General features: G+C 41.2%; 1 protein-coding gene across 6 annotated transcripts in view; it reads left to right on the forward strand.

Annotated features, from left to right (window-relative positions):
* Positions 1-20598, forward strand: part of RTKN2 (rhotekin 2) — a 49668-nt gene that overhangs the window by 1459 nt on the left and 27611 nt on the right. For 2 of the 6 annotated variants that reach the window (XM_061374029.1, XM_061374033.1), the window contains exons 1-3: positions 15412-15522; positions 18269-18468; positions 20492-20550. In XM_061374029.1, the coding sequence (XP_061230013.1) occupies positions 15484-15522; positions 18269-18468; positions 20492-20550 (298 nt within the window). In that variant the 5' untranslated portion in view covers positions 15412-15483. Of the gene's footprint in view, positions 1-15411; positions 15523-16912; positions 17030-18268; positions 18469-20491; positions 20551-20598 lie in introns of those variants that run through there. The other 4 variants (XM_061374034.1, XM_061374035.1, XM_061374032.1 and 1 more) reach the window with 4 other exon arrangements.

Here is a 20598-nt window from a genome sequence, read left to right on the forward strand (position 1 = left end):
AGCCTGACCTTGAATGTTTCCAGGGATGGGGAACCTACCACCTCTCTGGGCAGCCTGCTCCAATGTTTCACCACCCTCATTGTAAAAAATTTCTTCCTTATATCCACCTTATATCTACATCAGTGTAACTGACATTAGAGCTTGCTGCCAATGGGTCTTCTCAATAGGGGAATATGATTTTAAATTTTTGTTTTATTCCACAGATGTGTGCCAATTTTTGCAAGTTTTCAGAAATGCGAGCAAGTGATTGCAGAGTAGCAGCTTTTTTGATGTTCTAGTGAAATACTGCTCTTCTGAAAACCAGTGCTGGAGGCTATAGTGGTAATACACTGCATATTTTTTTATTACTATGGGAGAAAGCACTGTGGTAAAGCTTAAATCTGTATTAATGTATCTGTTCCTTGAATGCAATATACAGACAGAGCCCTGAACACTGACAAAATCCATTCACACTGATAGATGCCTTTGATGTGATTAAGACATTCCCAGTAAATGATTCACCAGATGGCACACCAAAAGAAGTTACTCAAATTGCAGTTCAGAGCTTCAGCTAATCTCTGAAGTGTGTGGGCTACCATCCAGGATGCAACTGTTTTGCATGAGTTAGTTGTCCTGTATTACCTTGTCTAAATGTGGTGATTTTCCCTTATTTTGTTATCAAGCAATACCAAAAAAACCAGAAGGGAGGTCAGGAGGGAACAGTTTTGACCCCTGCTTGCCCCCAGATCTGGGGCCTTTGAAGGAGGCCAACATCGGCAGGACTGGATGTATGGAATATGACTTTTTGGTCCCTATTTTCTTGGCTGTTGTCCTATTTTCTATTATCTCTCTCTTGTGCCTGCTGCCTTTCTGTCTTCCCCTCCACATTAAGGGAAGGTATTCGGTGCTGATGATCAAAGGTACAGATGAATGCTATACAAGTGAAGGGAACTTAGTCTGGTGGAATGCTACCTGAGGCTCCATCCACATTTAGCGGAGCTGACACCCACCCACCTCTTCCAGCTGATGGTAACAACAGCCCTCATGGTCTTGGGAACAGAATATGTTGATGGCTTTGAAGGAGCCCATTGATCTGCAGCCTGAGCTTGTGGTTTTGGTCAGTTAGATCTGAAATCCAGCAATCATCTAGCCCCAGCAATTCTTCTTTCAAGGTTTCTCAAGGTTTACTTGCACTCTATTTGTTCTGCTGGATTGGGATTCAACTCCTTATCTCTTCAATTATCTACTACCGATGTTTCCATGTGGATGTTCATTTGTTCTCCCAGCATTCAGAGAGGAACATTCTCCCTTTGATGTATCAGTAAGTGTGCATTTACAGTGGAGGATGTATAGCAACCATTACATGTCTGAGCTTTATCCCCTGTGATTTAAATCTGGAGTGGGTAGAATCTAACACTATCACTTACACAAAGCCCAAATTTACAGAGCCATAATGTATGACTCAACTCTGAAATTCTGCCAAGTGTTGGGGAGACATTATCCTGTTTATTTGCATGTATCTCTTGCTTTCAAGTTCGCTTTAAACACTTTGCAGTGAGATTTCCAGAAGGATGATAGTTACTTAAATGAAACCAGCATGTACTAACCTGCCTGGTGCTGCAAGCAAGGTGGAATATTTAGAATATGCAGCTATTTTTCAGGTAGTGATCTGTATCTGCCGTACTGGGTCTCCTACTTGCTGATTTTGGGTGGCCTCTTCCTATTTTGAAGGTTCTCACAAGCTTAAAAATCATGCTTCAAAAGTGAACTAAATTTTGTTTGGCTGATAATTCCACTCAATGTGGCTAGAAAAGGGAGGTTTATAAAATCAGTTTGCTTTTCAAGAATTATTGTAGCTGTTTATCTTCCGATAGTCTTTGTCTCATCCTAGACAAGGAAAATAGATGAGTCAGTTTTGTTTTTACTTGCAGCCAGTTTCCCCTTCAGGCTCACAGTGGTGACATGTTTGTGGGGTCCTTTTTCATGTGGCATATAACTGGATTCACTATGATCACTTTGGCTGCATTTGGCAGCCTCTGTTTTCCCTCGTTTGTTTACTGGCTTGCTTTGAAAAGGGATGTCAGAAATTTTTGCTTCTCCCATTCACACCAATGCTCCCCACCCAGGTTTTCAGTGTGTGATCTACCCAGTTTATAGGAGACTTGAATCTGCACAGGTTCTCTTGGTGGAATTATGTACAGGTGTATAAAGATAGATGTACACAACTGCACATCTGCTACCACTGCATGCAGATCAGGTTGAGTTTGGCTCTGGCAAATAGCAGTCCCCCCATTCCACTGTAAAAGCTGTGCCTATAATAGGTATGCCTATTCAGCTCAGTTAATTTGTATGCTGGGAAGTGCCATGTTTTTCTTAGCGTTTGAGCGTGAACCACAAATGCACATAATAGTTTGAGTTGCTGAAACTTACCTGCATTTATTATTTATCATCTGCTCTCTGTTTATGGAGAGGATGTAACAAGCAAGCAACAAGTGAGTAGTAAAATCTAAGGAAAGGCCTTAGAAACTTGAAAGAAGTATTTTAGTGACTCTTACAGTAATGGTGCTTTAGACTGGGATTCATACTAGCTTTGCATGCAGATATATTCAGGATACATCAAATGTACAATGAAGTTTATTTTATTGACACAGGCACTAAGACCCACCCAGTAAGAAAGAGCCTTTCTGTGGTGCATTTCTAGCATACTGATTGACTAGCACTCTGCTTGTTAAGAGAGTGCAGGGGAAGGAGGAGAATAAGAATGTACAGATTGGGTTTGTATGACTGGTGCTGGTTAGTTGTTGAGTGATGCTGGTTAGTTGTTGCCTTCTTTTCTTTCGGGGGGCGGGGAGGGCTTCAGTCTTATAACTGGAAGTCAATTCTGAAATAAAAAACGAAGTTAAGTCTTTGCTTTCAAATGAGTTTTGTTGTCACAGCAACAAGAGAGGCAGCATGCTGTGAGAGTGTTCCTGGTCCTGCAGCAGCTTATCCTGCCCAGTTTGCAATTGGTTTGCTGCCTTTCTGTGGGCTCTCCAAACTCATTAGTGTTCCTACAGGTAACCCCCTGGTGGGAGCTGATGCCAGAAAACTGTTTAGCTTTCCTCTTCTCTACCCTTACTTTTGCATGCTCTTCTGAGTAAAAAAAAAGAAAACGAAGTGTTCTCTTCTGGGTTGATTTTCACCATTTAGCCCATACCTGGTGAGAGCTGTCAGGTGTGAGATGGCTGCAGGCATATTTTCCAAAAGACAGGAGAAGAAGAGCTGAGGAGGAGTGTCAGCAGTGGGTCTGGCCTGCACTTCAAGCATATTGTTTTTTCCTCAAAAAAGAGCTACTTCAGTTAGGAGGATAACCAAAATGTAACTAACACCTCTCCAAAGAGGAGATACTGGGGGGACTTGCCTTCCAACCAATTTACTGTGCTTATTTTGGAGGGGAAGAGGAACATACAAAGTTTCCAAAGCCTTTTCATCAGAGGATGAGAGTCTAAGCTCCAAGTTGTAATGTGCACGAGAATAACCTGGAGCTTTTTAACAAAGCTGTCTTGCTCCTGCTCTTCACACTGGTGACCTTTTGAAATCTTCCACAGTATACCTCTGGCAACAGCACTGGGACCTTGAGGTCTGGTTCTCAGGGACAAGTGACAGCAGCTGCACAGGGTCAAGGCATCACTGGTGGTGCCAGTAATGAACAAACCTAGCACAGCCTTCCAACATGGCTGCAACAAACTGAGGTGGCTTAAGCCAGTTCTGTGCAGCATGTGACTTCCTGTTCAGATTTATGCACTGAAAGAAGACAGAACAGAGCAGAGTTGTACAGAAATTGCTCTTCCTAAACCTCTTCCAAATGAAACTCAATCTGCAGCAGAGAGGGGTCTCTCTTTTTTTTTTTTTTTTTTGGAAGAAGCTGTCCAACTCAAAAAAAGAGACTGAAAGACAGCAAAAAACAATGTCAGAATGTCTTTAGAGAAAGTTTCTCCCTCCAGTACAGCCTTTCCCTCAGTGGGACTTATTAAAATACAGGCACTTTCTCCAAAGGAAAGAAAAGTACAAAGCACACCATGAAAGCAGAATTTCAAGCTATTTCATTATACCACCATTCTTCCTGCAGTGGACATCAGATGGTAAGGAACATCGCCTTTAAAAGTTCAAACTTCATGCCTTCCAGGAATTACATGTGAAAAAAATCACACTGATTTCCCAACTGAAAAAAAGTGCCCAAAAAGGTTATAAAAGAGCTGAGAATTTCCATCTTAATTAGCTGCTTTGGTGTCTAAGCCTATGCACAGGGATTTTAAAATTTTTTAATTTACATAAGCAAAGACATAAAAAGAATGGTGTTAAGCTGTGGTGGCAGTTCAGTCCTTTGCCATATCCAACCATGTGAGAGAGCAGTTCCAAGCCCTGCGGGAAGCAGTGTGGTTGTGCTTCCCCTTCCCCTGCTCTGTCACATGCAAGCATACAAGCCAGGGATAGAGGGGACTGCTTTTTATGGCAATGTCTTTTGTCAAGGATGTGAGAGCCAGTTGCCTTTAAAGCAAAGGTATTCCCTTCTCCTGGAGTTCGCACCTGGCTTTGAATAGACATATCAGTGTCATAGGGAAGCACAGCAAGTGTCCATGTTGAGGGACGGATCATTTTTCACATCCCATGTGCAATGGAAAACAGTATCAGGAATAGAAAACAATTATCTGCCTGTAAATACCAAGTGGGGAATTCTCCTGCTGGGCAGGAATGTTATGCTGGTGTATCTATATCAAAGATGCACCCTTGCTATAAGGAACATTCTGAGGAAGAGAGAATTGCATTTCTGCAGAAGGGAGAAATTGTGGCAGAACTATATTTCACCTCTTTTATGGACAAAAGGTCCCCTAAAGGCCATGTGATAGTAGCTCACATCAGAGTTGTCCAGAATCTGCCTTTAAAGTATAGCCTAACTCAACATAACATGAAAACAAAGAAGAACAAGCCAACAAGCAACACTGAACCAAACAGGGAAAGCCTCTACTTGGTCCTACTGGGACAGACACCAGATATCACATAGGAACACAGAAGAGTATATTGATTTTATCAGATATTTAGAGACAATTTGCTTCTATTTCTTTATGGTCTCTCCCCTTTCCTCTTTTTTGATATTCACACAAACAGTACATTTACTAGTTTGACGTATGTGTAGGTGTCTGGGGGATCAGTTATTGCTGTCCCGGGAGAATGACTGGTAGGCTGGAGGTTCCTGCAACTGAGCAGGAAGTGAATGGGGAGAACTAGTGGGGATTTCAAAGTAACTGAAAAAGGGCTCACTTAAACCAACAGGATTCCTGTATGATGAAGAGAAGGAGGGTACGATCTACAATTAAGGGACAGACTTACAAGTACAGAGCACTTGTTAATTCCTAAGGGTAGTGAGATGAAACTCTGTGGTTCTTGCTGGTGTTTTTGCTTTGTTGGCAAATGTTCAATATTCATGTCACAGTCAAGCAACAGCTCAAATTGGGCAACAAAAGCAACATGGCTGCACAGCCATTCTGAAGTCCTTTGCCACTTTGCAACAGGTTGTATGTGTCAAGGACAGAAATCTGTTAGACACAGAGGATAAAATTCACCTGAGCACATAGGGCCAGCATGAAAGTAAGGCTTTGTTTGTCCCTTGTTGCAACCCTGCTCTTGTCTAAATGGTACTCATTGAAGGAGTGTTAGGTGCTAGCTTGCTGCAAAAATAGGCCTCTATTTATATCTAGTACTTTGTGTCAAATGGCCTATGTTAAAACAGTCTTGTGTAGTGCAAAATGAGTCCCCCAAAGAACAATTTTGGTTTTGTTGTTATAATGAATGCTGTCCTTTGCAATTGTTAAATCTGCAGTGTTCAGAGCAAAGTATTGGATCGTCTTTAATATTTAAAACTTTGAAGGCACTATGAGCTTGTGAGCAGGTTTAGCTACCAGTTTTATGCTGAAGCTAACGGCGTTCTCATTCAGATATGTATCCTTGGAAAAAATAAACAAGTAAAAGGCATAATCCTTAGGAAATACTGTGCTCTTGCCACAGCCACATCTGCAATGAAAACCTAGGAACACTTAAAAGGTAAGTTACAGCTGCTATGTAAAAAGATTCTTGAGAACAGATGTGTTAGATGTGACTAGACACTTCTAGCTCCATGTGAGGCTGGAAACTGGAACCATGTCTTCACCAAAGGGAAAAAAAAAGAATTGTGGGGTGGTGCTTTCTCTTTTCTTCAGATTTCTTGCGCCCACATGGCTGTTAACTTTATAGACTTTGCAGCCAAGGAGCCTCCCACAGAGAGCAGGAACAGAGCCCAGATTGCTCCCATTCAAATGGGGCTTGCTCCCATCTCCAGATTGACTAATTCCTATGTTAGACTCGAGTGAGCCTTCCCAGCCTGTGAAATTTTACCTGCAGTTTCTCTCAAAAGCTTACATGAAAGCTACTGTGCTACAAAGGATTCGAGTTATGGCACACTGTCAGCTTCCCTTTTTTGTTGAAACATTTTATCCTAAAGTCAGGTTATTTGGTTAGTTCAGTAAGTTTAGTTTAGAAATGCCCAGTGGTAAAGCCATTAACAACAAGAGAATGATTTGTCCCTTACAAAAATCTGAGCCCTTGGAGACATTGTAGAAGCCTTTATGCTATGGTTGACTTTCTAGACAACTATTGAGATGACTGCCAGTAAAATTTGGTTGGCGGCATGTAAACCAATATGGTGCCAATTATGCGTGAAAGTTATTACCCTAAAATATCAAAGATGTAGTTGTTCTCCACCAACTTGGCAATGCTATGTAGTAAGATAATTTAGAAGGAATCCCTAAAAATTTGTGTGACTGGAGTGGTGATGAGAAAAACCTGTTCAGGTTATTAATGTGTGCATTGCATGCATGAAAGCTGCCAACAAAGTTCTGGGTGTTTCAGTGCCTGTTAGTGCCAATTGCCTGTTTAAATCAATTCAGCAAGAGTGTGTACTTGTCTGTGTAGCAGACAGATGTAGCAACACGTGTGTGAAAGAACACGTTTGGAAGTATGGAGAGAGATGTACATCTGGGGAGAGACTCTGAGTGACACAAAGGGCAGCTGAGGAGCAGCAACCCACTCATGCTTTTCCAAGCTGCCTCCTGGTTTGGTGTTTTAAAGATGGAAGTTGAAACAGCTCTCGAAAAGCCTGTATGATACAGCAGGGGTATTTTTAAAAAATTAAGGCTGTAGTATGAAATAGATGAAGTAAAAATAGCCTTCATGTTAGGTAGTGGCTTGCTTTTGTGTTTTCCTTCACAAAATCTAATGCCTGTGTATGTAAGTGGGATGACTCAGTTTTGCAGAGACTGTTGATGGATGGGGTCAAGGAAGGTATTCCCCAACAGGCAAAGAGCAAGAGAAGGCAGAGGTTTTAATTTGTTGGTTAACACTGCCAGTTGCAGACCTTAGTGCACAAAAGCTGTTTGCGCATATTTGGGAATTCCGTAAAAAGGTGATCCTCTGTGTCCCAGATAACTTCCCCTCTGGGTCTGTGGCAGCTCCTTAAAGAACCTGTTGTGAAACAACCCTGCTGTTTGTTGGGTTTTCTTTAAAAATTCTGGTTATAATTTGATGACACGATACAAACGCACGGTTAGAATCAAGTGCTAGGAATAGCTTCCTAGCATTCAAATTGTTTTTTAAAGTAAGCAAGTAAATACATGCATGTAAGTCATGAATGCATCCAGGCAGAACTAGTTATTTTTATTCATCCAAATGAAATTGCTTGTAAAAACATGAGATGCTATTTATCGTTACCATTATTTATAATTTAAAATGATAACAGCGACATGAAGTGTTGTCTCAGCTCATTTAACAAGCCGTGAAATGGTTAGAAGGATAACAGAAATCTCTGACAAACCAGCCTCAGTTAAATGTAGTTATTCATATTTGCTACTCAACCCTGCTTTTTCATAATGGTGAGTAAAAATGGGTCATCTTATTAGCCCCAAAATACTATCATTAGCAGGAAGTGTTTCCATTTCAAATTGAGGAGAACATAGGTGTAGCGCAATGTCATCCTCTCCCCATGGTTTGACTTCAAGGGGAACTGGAGTAACGGGAAAAAATTAGCTGGACTGGCTTCCTGTAGTGAAATTGTGGTGAAGAAGTTATGCTGCATGTCACCTCAACTGTGGGGCATTCACAGGGCATAGTGTCCTTTGCAGCAAGTTTCTCTCCTTAGATCTTTCTACCTTAGGAAAAAAATGTATTTTAGTCACTCTTACACATGAACTGTCAATTCTGATCCAACACTGGGGTGATTCAGCAAAAATCATCACCTGTATAAAGACAGAGTCTCTGACACTGGGCTTATTCCCAGGAGCAGCATTATGTCCCTGAGAAGGGTCCCGGAATCAGCTGTGCTGTAGCAAAAGCGTTTTGCTGCATTATGGCTTTTTGAGGCTTCAGGGAGGCAAGTTGTTTCACAGTGCTATTGCACTCTGGGAGGAGAGGGAAGGGCACTGCCTTACCTCTAGTCACTGCTGGAAGGAGAAAAGCACAGCCAAGTTTGGATGTAGGGGGAAGCTTGGTGAAAACACAGGGACTAGGGATCCTCAGAATGGAAAATTAACTGGAAGTTTTAAAAATTTAAATCCTTTTATCCCCATGGATGTATTTCTTTAAGCACTTGAGTGGATGAACTGCTCAATAGTTTTTCCGTATCTATTTCTGTGAGAAACCAGGCATAATTGCAAGCCAGCTTTCCTTTAAGGACCAGAGGCTTAAAACCTCTTGGTAGAAATTTCCAACCACAAATGGTTATTATACTGCTTTAAAAAAGTGCATTAATAGTAATGAGATACTATTTGGTTTTTACTGTGTTATTTTCATGAAATAACATTTGCCTTAATCCTTCTTATTTTGGCTCTCTCTCTCTTGGTCTGATCCATATAGCAAATGCTTGTTTATGCAGCAGGTACCCGACTCAGGACTTAGAAAAATGCAGAAAAAACCAAAGTTTTGTGACAAGACAGGGAGGACTACAGTTACAGCCCTAACTGTAACTGGGAAAGCTACTGAGACAAACCAGTTGCTTACCAATGAGAAATATTTCTTCAGGCAAAGTGAGAGTTTGAGTAACCTATGTATTCCTACCCATGCCCCACTGAATATCCTCCTTGAGACTGGATCAAAACAGTTGAAGAACTGTGTTAAATGCAAAGAAATCATATTTAAATCAGTTGTCCTACCAGACAAGGGATATCATGCCTCAGTTATTTACAACAACAGCTATTATCTCAAAACGTGCCTCAGTAAGGGACAGTTAGCATTTACTTCCTTAGCAATGCTGCAGTGCAGGGGGAACTTTAATGCCTGTGGCTGCCCAGAGGGCGACTGATGCTGCTTGGCCTCATGACCACGTTGCTGTGCCATTTTTCTCTCCATAGATGTCTACACTCCAGTACTTGGAAAATCAGACCAGACTACACACTCACTTCAGGCTGAGGCCATTTGCCATGTATTGTATTCTGCAGAGATAGTCTAAATTGTATGGGGGAAAAAGAAAAATAAAGAGACCATCTGCAAATACACAGCTTGTATCCACACTTCAGGCAAAATACACAGACTTGTATCCACTTCAGACAAAAAAAATCTGATGCCAAACCTGAGAGCTAACTGGATAATCTCTCCTTCTTCTGGGAGACTGCTGTCAGAAGCAGGATTACATCTGCTCTGCCAGCAATAGATGGTTGTCCTCCGGCAATCAAAAAGAAAGTGATTTTCTGTCATTACCTTCTCATATAGGAGTTTAGATTTGTTATATTCTCAGTGTACTTACTCCATGTTTCAAATGCAAAATGAGAACCCATTAGATGATCCAGTGGCATTTCACTTGTCTGTGCAAAATCAGTTACAAAAATTCATAACAGACCTGCCCCTAAAACCGGAACTTATGGTTCTCAGATTCTCCCATGGTACACAGTGGTGACCTCCCAAGCAGACTGACCAGGAAACAGCTGGATGCAACCATCTCAATGTATATTTACACACCAAATGCCACCTACAGTAAATGCACAAGAAATCAAAGCAGGACTGTATACCCAACAGAGAAATCCTGGTATAAGGGTATGATACAGGAGTGATAGTGTAGAACATCTAAGAAATCCTGTTCATACTGAACATCCCTTTATTATGGAGCTGAAAGGACCTCTCTGAGTTTACCCAGCAGCATCATTTTTGTATGACCATAATTACTCTGTGTGTGCAAATGTCCCATATTAGCAATGGATCTAAGTAGCCAATTTCAACCAACTTTGATGTTGAGAGGAACTGTAGATAATTTTGTTCCTTCAACTGCTGTGGAGATAAGAAGTCACATAAAAAAGAGAGACCATATAAATTTCTAAACTAAGGGAAAGGCTGCAAAACTTATGCTTTGTTAGACACTGTGTGTCCACATTAAGTGTCTTCTCAGCTGGAGGAAGGCTTCTAGTGAAGCTGTCAATCACCTGTGAGGATCCTTGTCCTCAGGATAATTTCGATGGAGTTGATTCTGTACTTACGTGGCAACCACATGTGGTTTGGCTTCAAAACCAATGCCCCTGGGCTCCCAAGCAGAAAAAGAGGAATACATGTGACTGATCTACCTCAGTAAACCACGTCTTGTACGAGCAACTTTAAGACATAGAAGATCATCAAACTGCAGTTTAAAGTCATGTAGTATTTAATTTGACTTTTAAGGTTTTAGGTTTGATCTCAGAAATTGTTTTCCAAATTCATATGGAGATACAGTTTTTTATAACTTACTAATTCTGTTATGAAATATATTTTGAGTGCATTTATCTTACATAGGGTGATTTAGAGAGGCTACAGTAATTTAGTATGGAGGTATTTAAAAAAAAAGACATCAGGAATACTGGGAGGAGCTGGTTTCTGGACACTTTTCTGGAAAAAGGAAAAACAATTCCTTATACTTTTTCAGCCTTTTACAGTTTCTTTTAGAAATCCTACAGGAATGTACAATGATCAACAAAATAGTTCCTTGAAGCACCTGCTATTAATGTTTTATTGATGGCGTCATGCAGAGACATGGCCCTGGTGCAATCTGGAGCACCAGAGCAGTTGAAGGAGGACTGCAGAATATTAAAAACCCTTGAGCAGAAGATGAGCAAGCTCTCAGGGTAAAATTAATCTGAAAACACCTGAACTAATGAGAGTTTAAGCTATTCTGGCTTCTGTGTCTAATTATCAGAGAAAGATAAGGATGATACATCCTAGCTAATTTAGGCATCCACATGTTTTAAGCTGTCATCTTCAATGACTGACTCCATGACTACCTTAGAGAAGATAGCTACTTAACAGTGCTCAGTTCAGTAAAATAAAGCCAACAAACATTTCTCTTGTTGTTGCTTTTGCCTTGATAGGGTTAGGTTTTAGCTTACTGTCATTGAAAAGATGATTAATTTTCACCTTATCCAAATTGAATCACAAGCACATGGTAGTAAGATAGTTACCCATATTTAATGTTTTGTAGGATTACACCTTGACCTTCTGCCGCAGCTAAGTGAATGGAAATACTTCAACTGACCTCAGCAGGCTGAAATGAAGAAATAAGTTACCAAGGTTAATCATTTTGCCTTTAACTTGCCCCTAGCTTAAGTTAGGGGTACCCCTAAGCATTCAGGTAAACAGCCTAAATTCTAGAGTCTCTGCCCATTTAACCAAGCTCTATGGTCATACGTCATGGTAATAAAAATCAGTGGCAATCAATGGGAACAATTTGGTTTTCAGTTTAAAATTAAAGAAGTAGAAGGCAGTTATAAAAAGCCTTTCAAATTCTTTTCCATGTGTCCAGTACAAACCTTCATATATTTCCACTTAGGATAAATCTGAATAGGAACTGAATAGATTTCTACTGGCACACTCTGATGATATTCAAGGAGTAGGTGTAGCAAGCTGTGGCAACTAAAAAATTAAGAAAAATACTGCAGTGCTGTCAAGAGTAGGTGTAGACATTTTGTACCTGCTAAACCAAAATGATGGGTCTAACATTTAGAATAATATGCTGATGTAACACTCAAGCAGAATAGTGATTTAGATAGACAATGATCTTTCCTCTGCTATCTAATTTCCCTAATACTAGAAGGAAGCCAAATGGTTTGCAATGCAAATAAAAGAATGGTGTGAAGGTGTGATTCAGCTGAAAAAAAATTTTCACTTGAGAAACCCCAGGATGCAGGATACAGATCCCCTGTTTAATTCACCCTACCCACTTCTGGCTTCTCTGCAGTAGTGAAGCAGTGAATGTGCAGGCTTTTCCTTGTTTTGTAGGCTGTGCCTTGTGTTTCTTTGCCCCATGGTGAAGGCTTGGCTGGAGAAGAATACATAGTTACAATGCTTCCTTTTTTATTGTTGCTGCCTGGTGGGACTTCTCTTAAATTAGGGAGCAGAATAGTTGCTAGTTTAATCCCAAATCTCTGAATAATGTAGATGGCATAAATTCTTCTTCATTTCTAGTTTGGATGTGTGCTCCAACAGCAGGACAGCGTAGCTGGAGTTAGACTTTGTATGCGTGGAGAACTTCTCACACGGTATAACACCTGCAGAAATGCCACTTAAAGCCTAAGCCTCATGTTGCCTTAGGAGAAAGGACTAGAAGTTCAGTGAAATGTTTAATTTTTTAGTTAAGCATTTGATAGATCAAGTGAATATGAAGCTTGATTTTATAGAGAAAAATCTGAATGTCTTTAGGAAGTGAATGCAAAGAAGGACCAAAACAGAAGCAGGTGCAAGAGTGTGAAAAGCAGATTTTGCAGTAACATATTTCTAATGTAGTGGAAAACTGGGCATTTGAACTAGCTAAAGAGCAGATATGCACTGAGCTTGAGAAGATACTATTCAAGTTAATTAGGGCTGAGTCCTACACATTTAACTCCCACTGATTTCTTAAGGGTTCCAATTCAAGTCAATGTCAGTAAAAATGTGCAAGGACTGCAGGCACGGGCTCTTTCTGCTGTTAGTAGTCACATTGTGGGATTTATTAAGACTAGGATTTTCTGAACAGACTGTACTGCAAAACCATGCTAATTAGCATCTAAAATTCTTGGAAAGCTGCCACAGATTCCTGGGAGCTGTCTACACCACCAGCAAAGATGGCTTTAAGAGATGCTGATTGCCTGAAATAGGTTGGGGCGTAACTTGTCCTTTTGCAGTGATACTTTACTGCATCCGTGGTAGCCACCCTGGCTTTTAACAAAGCCCTTTTGGTGCACACCTGAGACAGCTGCTCTCACAGGGAGGAGTGCTTCTGGAAAACTTGCACCAGTGGTTGGTTCTAGTCTAATCTGGAGTGATGAACCACTTGGGGGGAAAGTGTTTCAGTGTCTTTTTCACATATTGTATTACTTTTCTGTGGCAGCGCACTATCTTGTGAGTTGATGAATGGATTTTGGTATCACAGAAATACAGGGATTCTTTCCTTATTTGTTTATTTCTACGGTAAGGCTATAATTTCCAGCTACTCCCCATACTTTACATAAAGCTCAGTCATTGAAACTTGTTGAGAATGGAGCTCCTCCTCACTTTTGTCAAGCATTGATTCAGCAATAATGCAGTTCAGTTAATATGAAACATTCACGTGTTTGGTTTCAATTCCAGGAATGGTCTCTCCAAGACAAGTTCCTGTTTCTAGTTTTCCCCTGTAGACCAGAAAATTATTTGGAATTTTTTGTGGCTCAAATCCCATGCCTGACTGATTCAGGAGAGGTCAGATCTCACCTTCAGAAGTATGCCTTACTGTGAGGCAAAAGTGTACTCTGTTTTGGCATCTCCTGTTCTCCCCTCTTTTGATGGGCCTCTTGATGTGTCTGAAATCCTGAACTCTAGCAGAGATGAGAACATGAGGCATCTGCTAGGATGTATGAAGCACCAGGATTACATTCAATCTGCCTCAAACCCACTCTTTGATATCTTAGCTGTCCACACATAGCTTGTAAGGATCATACCTTGAATAAGCAAAAGCCTTTTGGCTTCCTGACAGGATTTCTCCACTGGATGCAGTGCAGAAAGACTTCTTTTGGGAAAGCCGCAGTAGCTAAAGAACAGGGGGGAGTATCTAAAAATGGGAAAAACTGTAGTGTCTCTAAATATATAACCTAGGGTAGGGCTTCCCAGCTGTAGCATGCATCCTGCCAGTGGTATGCAGAAGACTTCAGCATGGTATGAAGGTATTTAACAAATACCAGAATGCCTCCTTATCCTCAGGAACGTGGCCCAAGATGAAAACAGGAACTGCTGAACAGCTGCTGCTGCTGCTGTCTCTGCCCTGAGATGAGACTCGAATGCTGTGAAGGGCAGCATAGCTCCCTGTCTTCTGCCTTCCACCAAGGAATACATACATTTGGTCCAGAAGTTCATGATTTTCCTTGAAGGCTAGCTCCCTGCATTTGTGCCCTGGCTGTGAATGTCAGGGGGCAAGCAGAGCTGCCAGGATGTGAAATCCTGATTAAGAAAAGAGGCTTTTCAAATCTTCTAACTGCATTATCTTATATTTTAAATAAGCATATGTTAGCCAGGAGACTTCTGTCTTCTGTGGAAAGCTGTTAGCAACACTGTGTATCTCACTTGTTCCAGCACATTCACTTCTCGCAAATGTTGACAACCATGTGCGAAGTGACAAGGATCCGTATTTGTGACCATCACCCACCAAGGAGGAATTCAGTGAGGAAAGCCACAAAATCAGGGATGAGGCATGGATGGAAGACATAATTCTGGCTCATTTGCAGTATGTGCTGAAGACAACCAGAGCTGCGGAACTGGAAGCAGACAAGAGAGATGGCTCCTATTCCTCTCCAGTCAATCCAGTGACTAATTTGTGCACATTTATTTTAATCTGTAACAGTGTAATATACTTTCCACAATCCGTGCTATTAGCTCAGCTATTGAAGTACCATCATATTAAAGATGCAAATTAAGTGAACGCTAGAAACCCCAGAACATGGTTAAAAATTCATGGCTGGTTTCAGAGCAGGGGTGGCTGCGTACGGAGCTGCCGTTGGGAAAGCGGCTCTGAGGCTCTCCTTCCCGCTCGTTTAAAGAACATTCATCAGAGAGAAGTGGCATCGGCCTATTTCAGAAAAGTAAATCAGCGGAGAACAAAGCAGCAGGGAGCCGAGAAAGGCATTGCTGTGATATAGCAATATATATATGGCATGATTCACTACTCCAGCTAAATAACTGGGAGTTAGTACCACCACCACTATCAGTTATAGCCCATACTGAATATATCGGCAGCTCCCCTCAGCACCAGGGCACTGCCCGCTCGCTGCCGGCTGGAAGAGCAACGGAGTGAATCGCTCCCCCCGCCCCGCGCCCCTTCCCGCGGGCGGCTCTATCGCGCGTGGGCTGCCGAGGCCCGGGGGCGCCGCAAAACACGGCTCTCCCCGAGCTGCCCGAGGGAAGTGGGCGGGCGGTGGGCGGGACCGCGGCGGCCGTTGCGGGGGGCGGGAGTTTTGAACGGCGGCAGCGCCAGGGAGCAGGATGCGGCGGCGTGTGTTGGGCGCCGGTGGCGAGGAGCCGGTGAGCGCGGGCGTTCCGCAGCCCGTGGGCGGGCGGCGGCAGGAGAGTGGGACGGGAGTGGCGGCGTTGGGGGACAGGGCGGTCGCCCGCGGCCTCTCGCTGCTCTGCCGCGGGGCCCGGCGCAGGTGCCGTCCGTTAACTGCTCGGGCCGACGAGCGCCTCCTGCTGCAAGCGGACTGCGGCCTGCAGCAGCTCCGGGGGTGGCTCTCGGTGGGCAGGAGCCGGTGATGCTCCCGAGCTCGGCGTGTCCCTTCCGGCAGCGATCTGCACGTGGGACTGGACCATGGCCCCTGCGGTAGCCGGCGCCTGCGGGACATCAGTCCTTCAGTGGAGGTGTGCATGTCGGTGAGGGCACGGCCTATGCTGGGGAAGCTGCCGGATGGCTGTCCGGACAGAAGTGATGCTGCCTTGGAGGTCAGCTCCCTGAGCACCCTGCTAAGGGGCTGAGTGCAAAACTGAACCCTTCTAACTCCTCAGTCTTTTAGCCATTGACTTTCCTATTCACAAGGGTTTTCTTAAACGTCGAATCACTTAAAAACCTGAATTAGTGGCACTCAACCGCATCTGTAAGGCTGTTGCTACCAATTATGATGCATATTCGTTCCTGAGTCTAGCTAGAAAAGTCCCCGAGCTAGCAGCTTGTCTTCGTGCTCTGTTTTAGAAAAATACTTGCTGCCTGACCACTTGGTTACCATTTTAAATAAATATATTAGACCTGTAAGGTTTAGATGTGACAGTGTTAATAAATCAGAAGTGTACTTTGGAATAAGATTCTGAAAGCTTGTTTTTAAGATATCAATTAAATAAAGTAAGATTTCAGTCTTTCCTGCCATTGGTAGTATCCGTAGTTTTCTTAGTTGTTGGATTTTTTTGTTGTTGTTGATTTGTGACTCCACCACTATGTAAAACTGACAATCCCTGAAATTTTCTTATATCCTAGGTACACTTAGGTGGAGAATACCTAGACTCTTCCTGAAAGTACTGCTTAGGCAGCTCCTGAGTGTGGGGCTGCAAATCTCAACAGCTGTTAGTAATCTTGTCTGGGTTATGCTGCCACTGGTAGGGAAACGATGGAGACCACAAGGGAAATGGTGCCTTACTAGACAGCATATGGCAAAACAGTGATGCATCATTCCCTCAGTCCAGATGGTGTGCTTGTATTTTTAGAAAGAACTGAAAACAAAACAAAAAAAAAAGCTGACCAATTTATTCCTTTTTTTTTTTTTTTTTTGGTAGACATGAAGAAATTCATACACTCCAAATCAGGCTGCTAAGTCATTCCATGAGATTCATGCAATTACTTCAGCTATGGTCCAACAACCATTTAATGCTAGTCCAGATAGGCGGAGATGCCCTGATGTATGAGAGTTTATCTCCTCACCATAGTTACGTACCAGGTGATAAACCTGGAGAGGAGCCACAGCCTGTACTGGGTCAGTTCAGAGGCCTATTGCCCTGGGAAATCTTAGGGGGAAGTACTTTTTTACTCTTCTGAAATGAAATTCAGGTTTGTAACAGCTGATGTATTAGTAGCTTAGGCTTAAAGAATGGGTAATTATTTCTTAGGGACAGGTGTGAGCCTTGCTTAGCTTTCCATAGCTGTGTAAGATTTGACTTGGAACAAAAGAAGATTGATGAAAGTTATTTGCTTCCCTTCAGGGACAAGTGCTGAGAAAAACTATAGATAGAGAAGCAGATGCTGGGGATGTGGAGATGTTGGCGCATTGTTTTATCCTGCACTGCTTTGAACATGGAAAAAGCACTTTATCCTGCACAAAGATGCGGGGGAGGGACTCTTCACTAGGGACTGTAGTGATAGGACAAGCTGTAACGGGTTAAAACAGGGGAAGTTTAGATTGGATATAAGGAAGAAGTTCTTTACTGTGAGAGTGGTGAGGCACTAGAACAGATTGCCCAATAAAGTGCTAAATGCTCCATCCCTGGCAGTGTTCAAGGTCAGGTTGAACAGTGCCTTGGGTGACACCGTTTAATTGGGAGGTGTCCCTGCCCATGGCAAGGGCTTGGAACTAGATGATCTTAAGGTCCTTTCCAACCCAAACCTTTCAATGATTCTATGACTGTGTCGTGAAGTAGGGTGAGATGCTTGTGTGGTGTTGAAGCTACCACAGCTGCCTGACTTTCAGTTCACAGCCTGAAACAGTCAAGTATTATGATATTATTATTTTTTTTTCTTTTACTTGCTGTGTTACCATAACTTTGTATCAACCAGAAGTGAAAAAAAACTCACTTTTTTTTTTTTTTTAACCCTTTTTAAGATGATGGTCAGAGAAATAATGAGATTGAATTTCTGATATTTTAAATCAGAAATGTTTCTGATATTTTTCCAGAGTTTAGGGTTTATTCTAGTAGGGGTTACTATAAAAAGTGGGTTATTAAATTATAAGCTTTGCTCAGTGACTGTATGAGCCAACCATGTGTTATGATCCTATGAATGAGACCTTGAGGCATGTAAATTTTTAGGAACTTTTAGATGCTATGGTTAGCTACCATGGAATTTACATGCATAATGGATATAATCAATCTGCTACATCCTGTGTTTTACTCTTTTTTTTTTTTTTCCTGAAAAGAGAAACATCATTTTATGTTTAATAACAGTTGTAATGGCTGTCTATAATTAAAACATAGGGTTTTCTATTCCAACTGTGAAATAGGTAGAGCTTGTTTAAAAATTGAGGATGCTATTGTTGGTTTTTTTTTTTAGTCCATTGTTTTTTTGCATATATAGGAGTACGACATTCAAGAGAAGATTAACTTTGAAATCCGCATGCGAGAAGGTATCTGTAAACTACTTGCAGTGAGCACACAAAAGGACCAACTCTTGCAAGCAGTTAAAAACCTTATGGTCAGCAATGCTCGTATACTTGCATACAGGACAGAGCTACAGAACCAGCAAGAAGAGCTGATCTCATGCAGAACCAGAGAACAGTGAGTAACAGCTCAAATTCAAATGAAGCATTAGGAAGGAGGCTTTTGCTTACATGAATTCTTAGCAGCCTGTCTAGGAAAGTGGATTTAAACCCTTCTTTCTGTCTTTCCCCATACAAGCATACATTACTGTTGCCTTAAAACGTTATTTTATAAGACCATTCCAGTATCTTCTTTTTACTTTAGAAAATGAAATACAAGTCATGTTTTTCTATATAGCTTTTATTGAAATTAAACTGCAATTCAGCATCTGAATATCAGGTAACATAATAGTCAGACATAATTTGCTTGATCACCTTTAAGCTATGGAAAGGAGCCTAACTAAATCTGAAGGAACAAAACTGTCGAAGAATACACCTATGTTTCATTCTTTCTATTGTTATTCAGGTCACTTTAACGATGGAAGCATCATGGTTAATTGGTACCCTCTGCTGGTCACTTCTGTTAACTACAGCAAAGTAATGAACAAAAATCAGTTTGGTTGAAAAGATTCTTACATTATAATTCTTGAATGAAGAGTGTTTATTTGAATAGTGTCATAATTTTTGCCTAATGAAATATATTTTGGGTACAGTGTTGAGAATCATGGTGCAGAGACACTACTGCTCTTATGTTATTGCTTTAATGAAACATTACATTGCACTTTAGCATAGAAATTCCTTGAGTATGTGCTTAGCTCCAGTTAATTTTATCTATAGGAACAGTCCTGCTACTTTTGCTATTGCAAATGTGGCCTTATAGGAGATTATTGAAGGAAAGAACTGCATTTTCTGACTATATCAACCATTACCATGAAAGCTGATTCTGAAAACTAGCACTTAAAATGTGTAGTGTTCTGTAATTCTCACAACTGTATTGCTTTTTTCTACTAAAGTGAACACCTTTATAGCAATTCATTTTTAATTTATGTTTTTAATGATGGAATAGTCTCAGGTATGTACTCAATCCTCTGTCTTTGTTGTTGACCACAGAATGGTGATGGCTAGAACACATGTCTAGAACAGGGCAGAAATACTTGAAGATATATTTGAACAGCTGTATTGCTTTCTTACAGTAATATTGAGCTGTATTTTTTTGCCTGACTTGTATCTGTCATGCTTTGCTTAGAGTATGTCTTACAGGGTACTTTGAATTGTCAGTGGAGGTCATAAGAAGAGATGCATGCGATAGAGTTATTTCTCTACCATTTAGATCGTATCTTTGACAGCTGCTAATGCCTTTGCACCTCTTTAAGCATTTGCCCAAGACTGGAATTTGGTTAAAGTTTAATCCAGATAAAATTATGATGTCTTAGAGAGGAAATTCTAGGGTTTTCAAATGAATTTTGCCTGTTTCTTGTTATGTGCATCTGTAATCTGTGAGTTCAGAAGATACTAGAACTGTCTCTTGAAGTCAGGATATTGGTAGCAGCTAAAAATTTTCATTTCACCTTATTTGGTTAGGAGTTGGGAGCAGTAGCAGATATAAGGAAAGCGCTCTATTGTTACTCATTATCTATAGATTGTTTTGATTCAATTTAAGGTTAACTTTGAGATCTGCACTCTGGCTGCTTAGTAGACTGTCTGCCTCCATGTAAAATCACAATAGTAAGAATGCAACATTTTATTATTAGTCTTTTAATAGAGGAGGTAGCAATTCTCTAACCAATAATAGAACTGATAAATTAAGTTGCTTATTCATTGATGTGTACAGCAGGAGAAAAGTTGATAACATACTTAATTCTGTTGGAGCTAGAAAAGACAAGAAAGATGAATCTACTTGTCTTTAAATACCTGGGTTAAACAAGCTTTGGAGTAAAATCTTCTAGGGAATTAAGAAAATTGATGATGTACCTTCCTTCCAGATTATCCTCAAGAATCTTAATGGCTCATATATTAAACCAGAGATACCAAATTTAAAGAAAAGTATTTGAAATGAACTATAATATGAAAACCTTGACACTTTCTGATGTTTAAAGGGTTGACTTCTGGAAGTCTAAATGCACAGATCTCAAACCTCATTTTTCTTTTCTTCTTTTCATCAGGCTTTCAGAAAATGGGAAAAAAGACCGGATGGCATGCAGAGCAAAGGTTGCTATATCAGGTAAGTGGCTGGGTATTCACTTAATTATGGGAGCTGATTTGCTGGAGA

This window comes from Neopsephotus bourkii, unplaced genomic scaffold (assembly GCF_033783945.1).
Source record: "Neopsephotus bourkii isolate Nb327-2 ecotype Australia unplaced genomic scaffold, CSIRO-AGI_Nbou_v1 NB_1634, whole genome shotgun sequence".
Classification (NCBI taxonomy): domain Eukaryota; kingdom Metazoa; phylum Chordata; class Aves; order Psittaciformes; family Psittacidae; genus Neopsephotus; species Neopsephotus bourkii.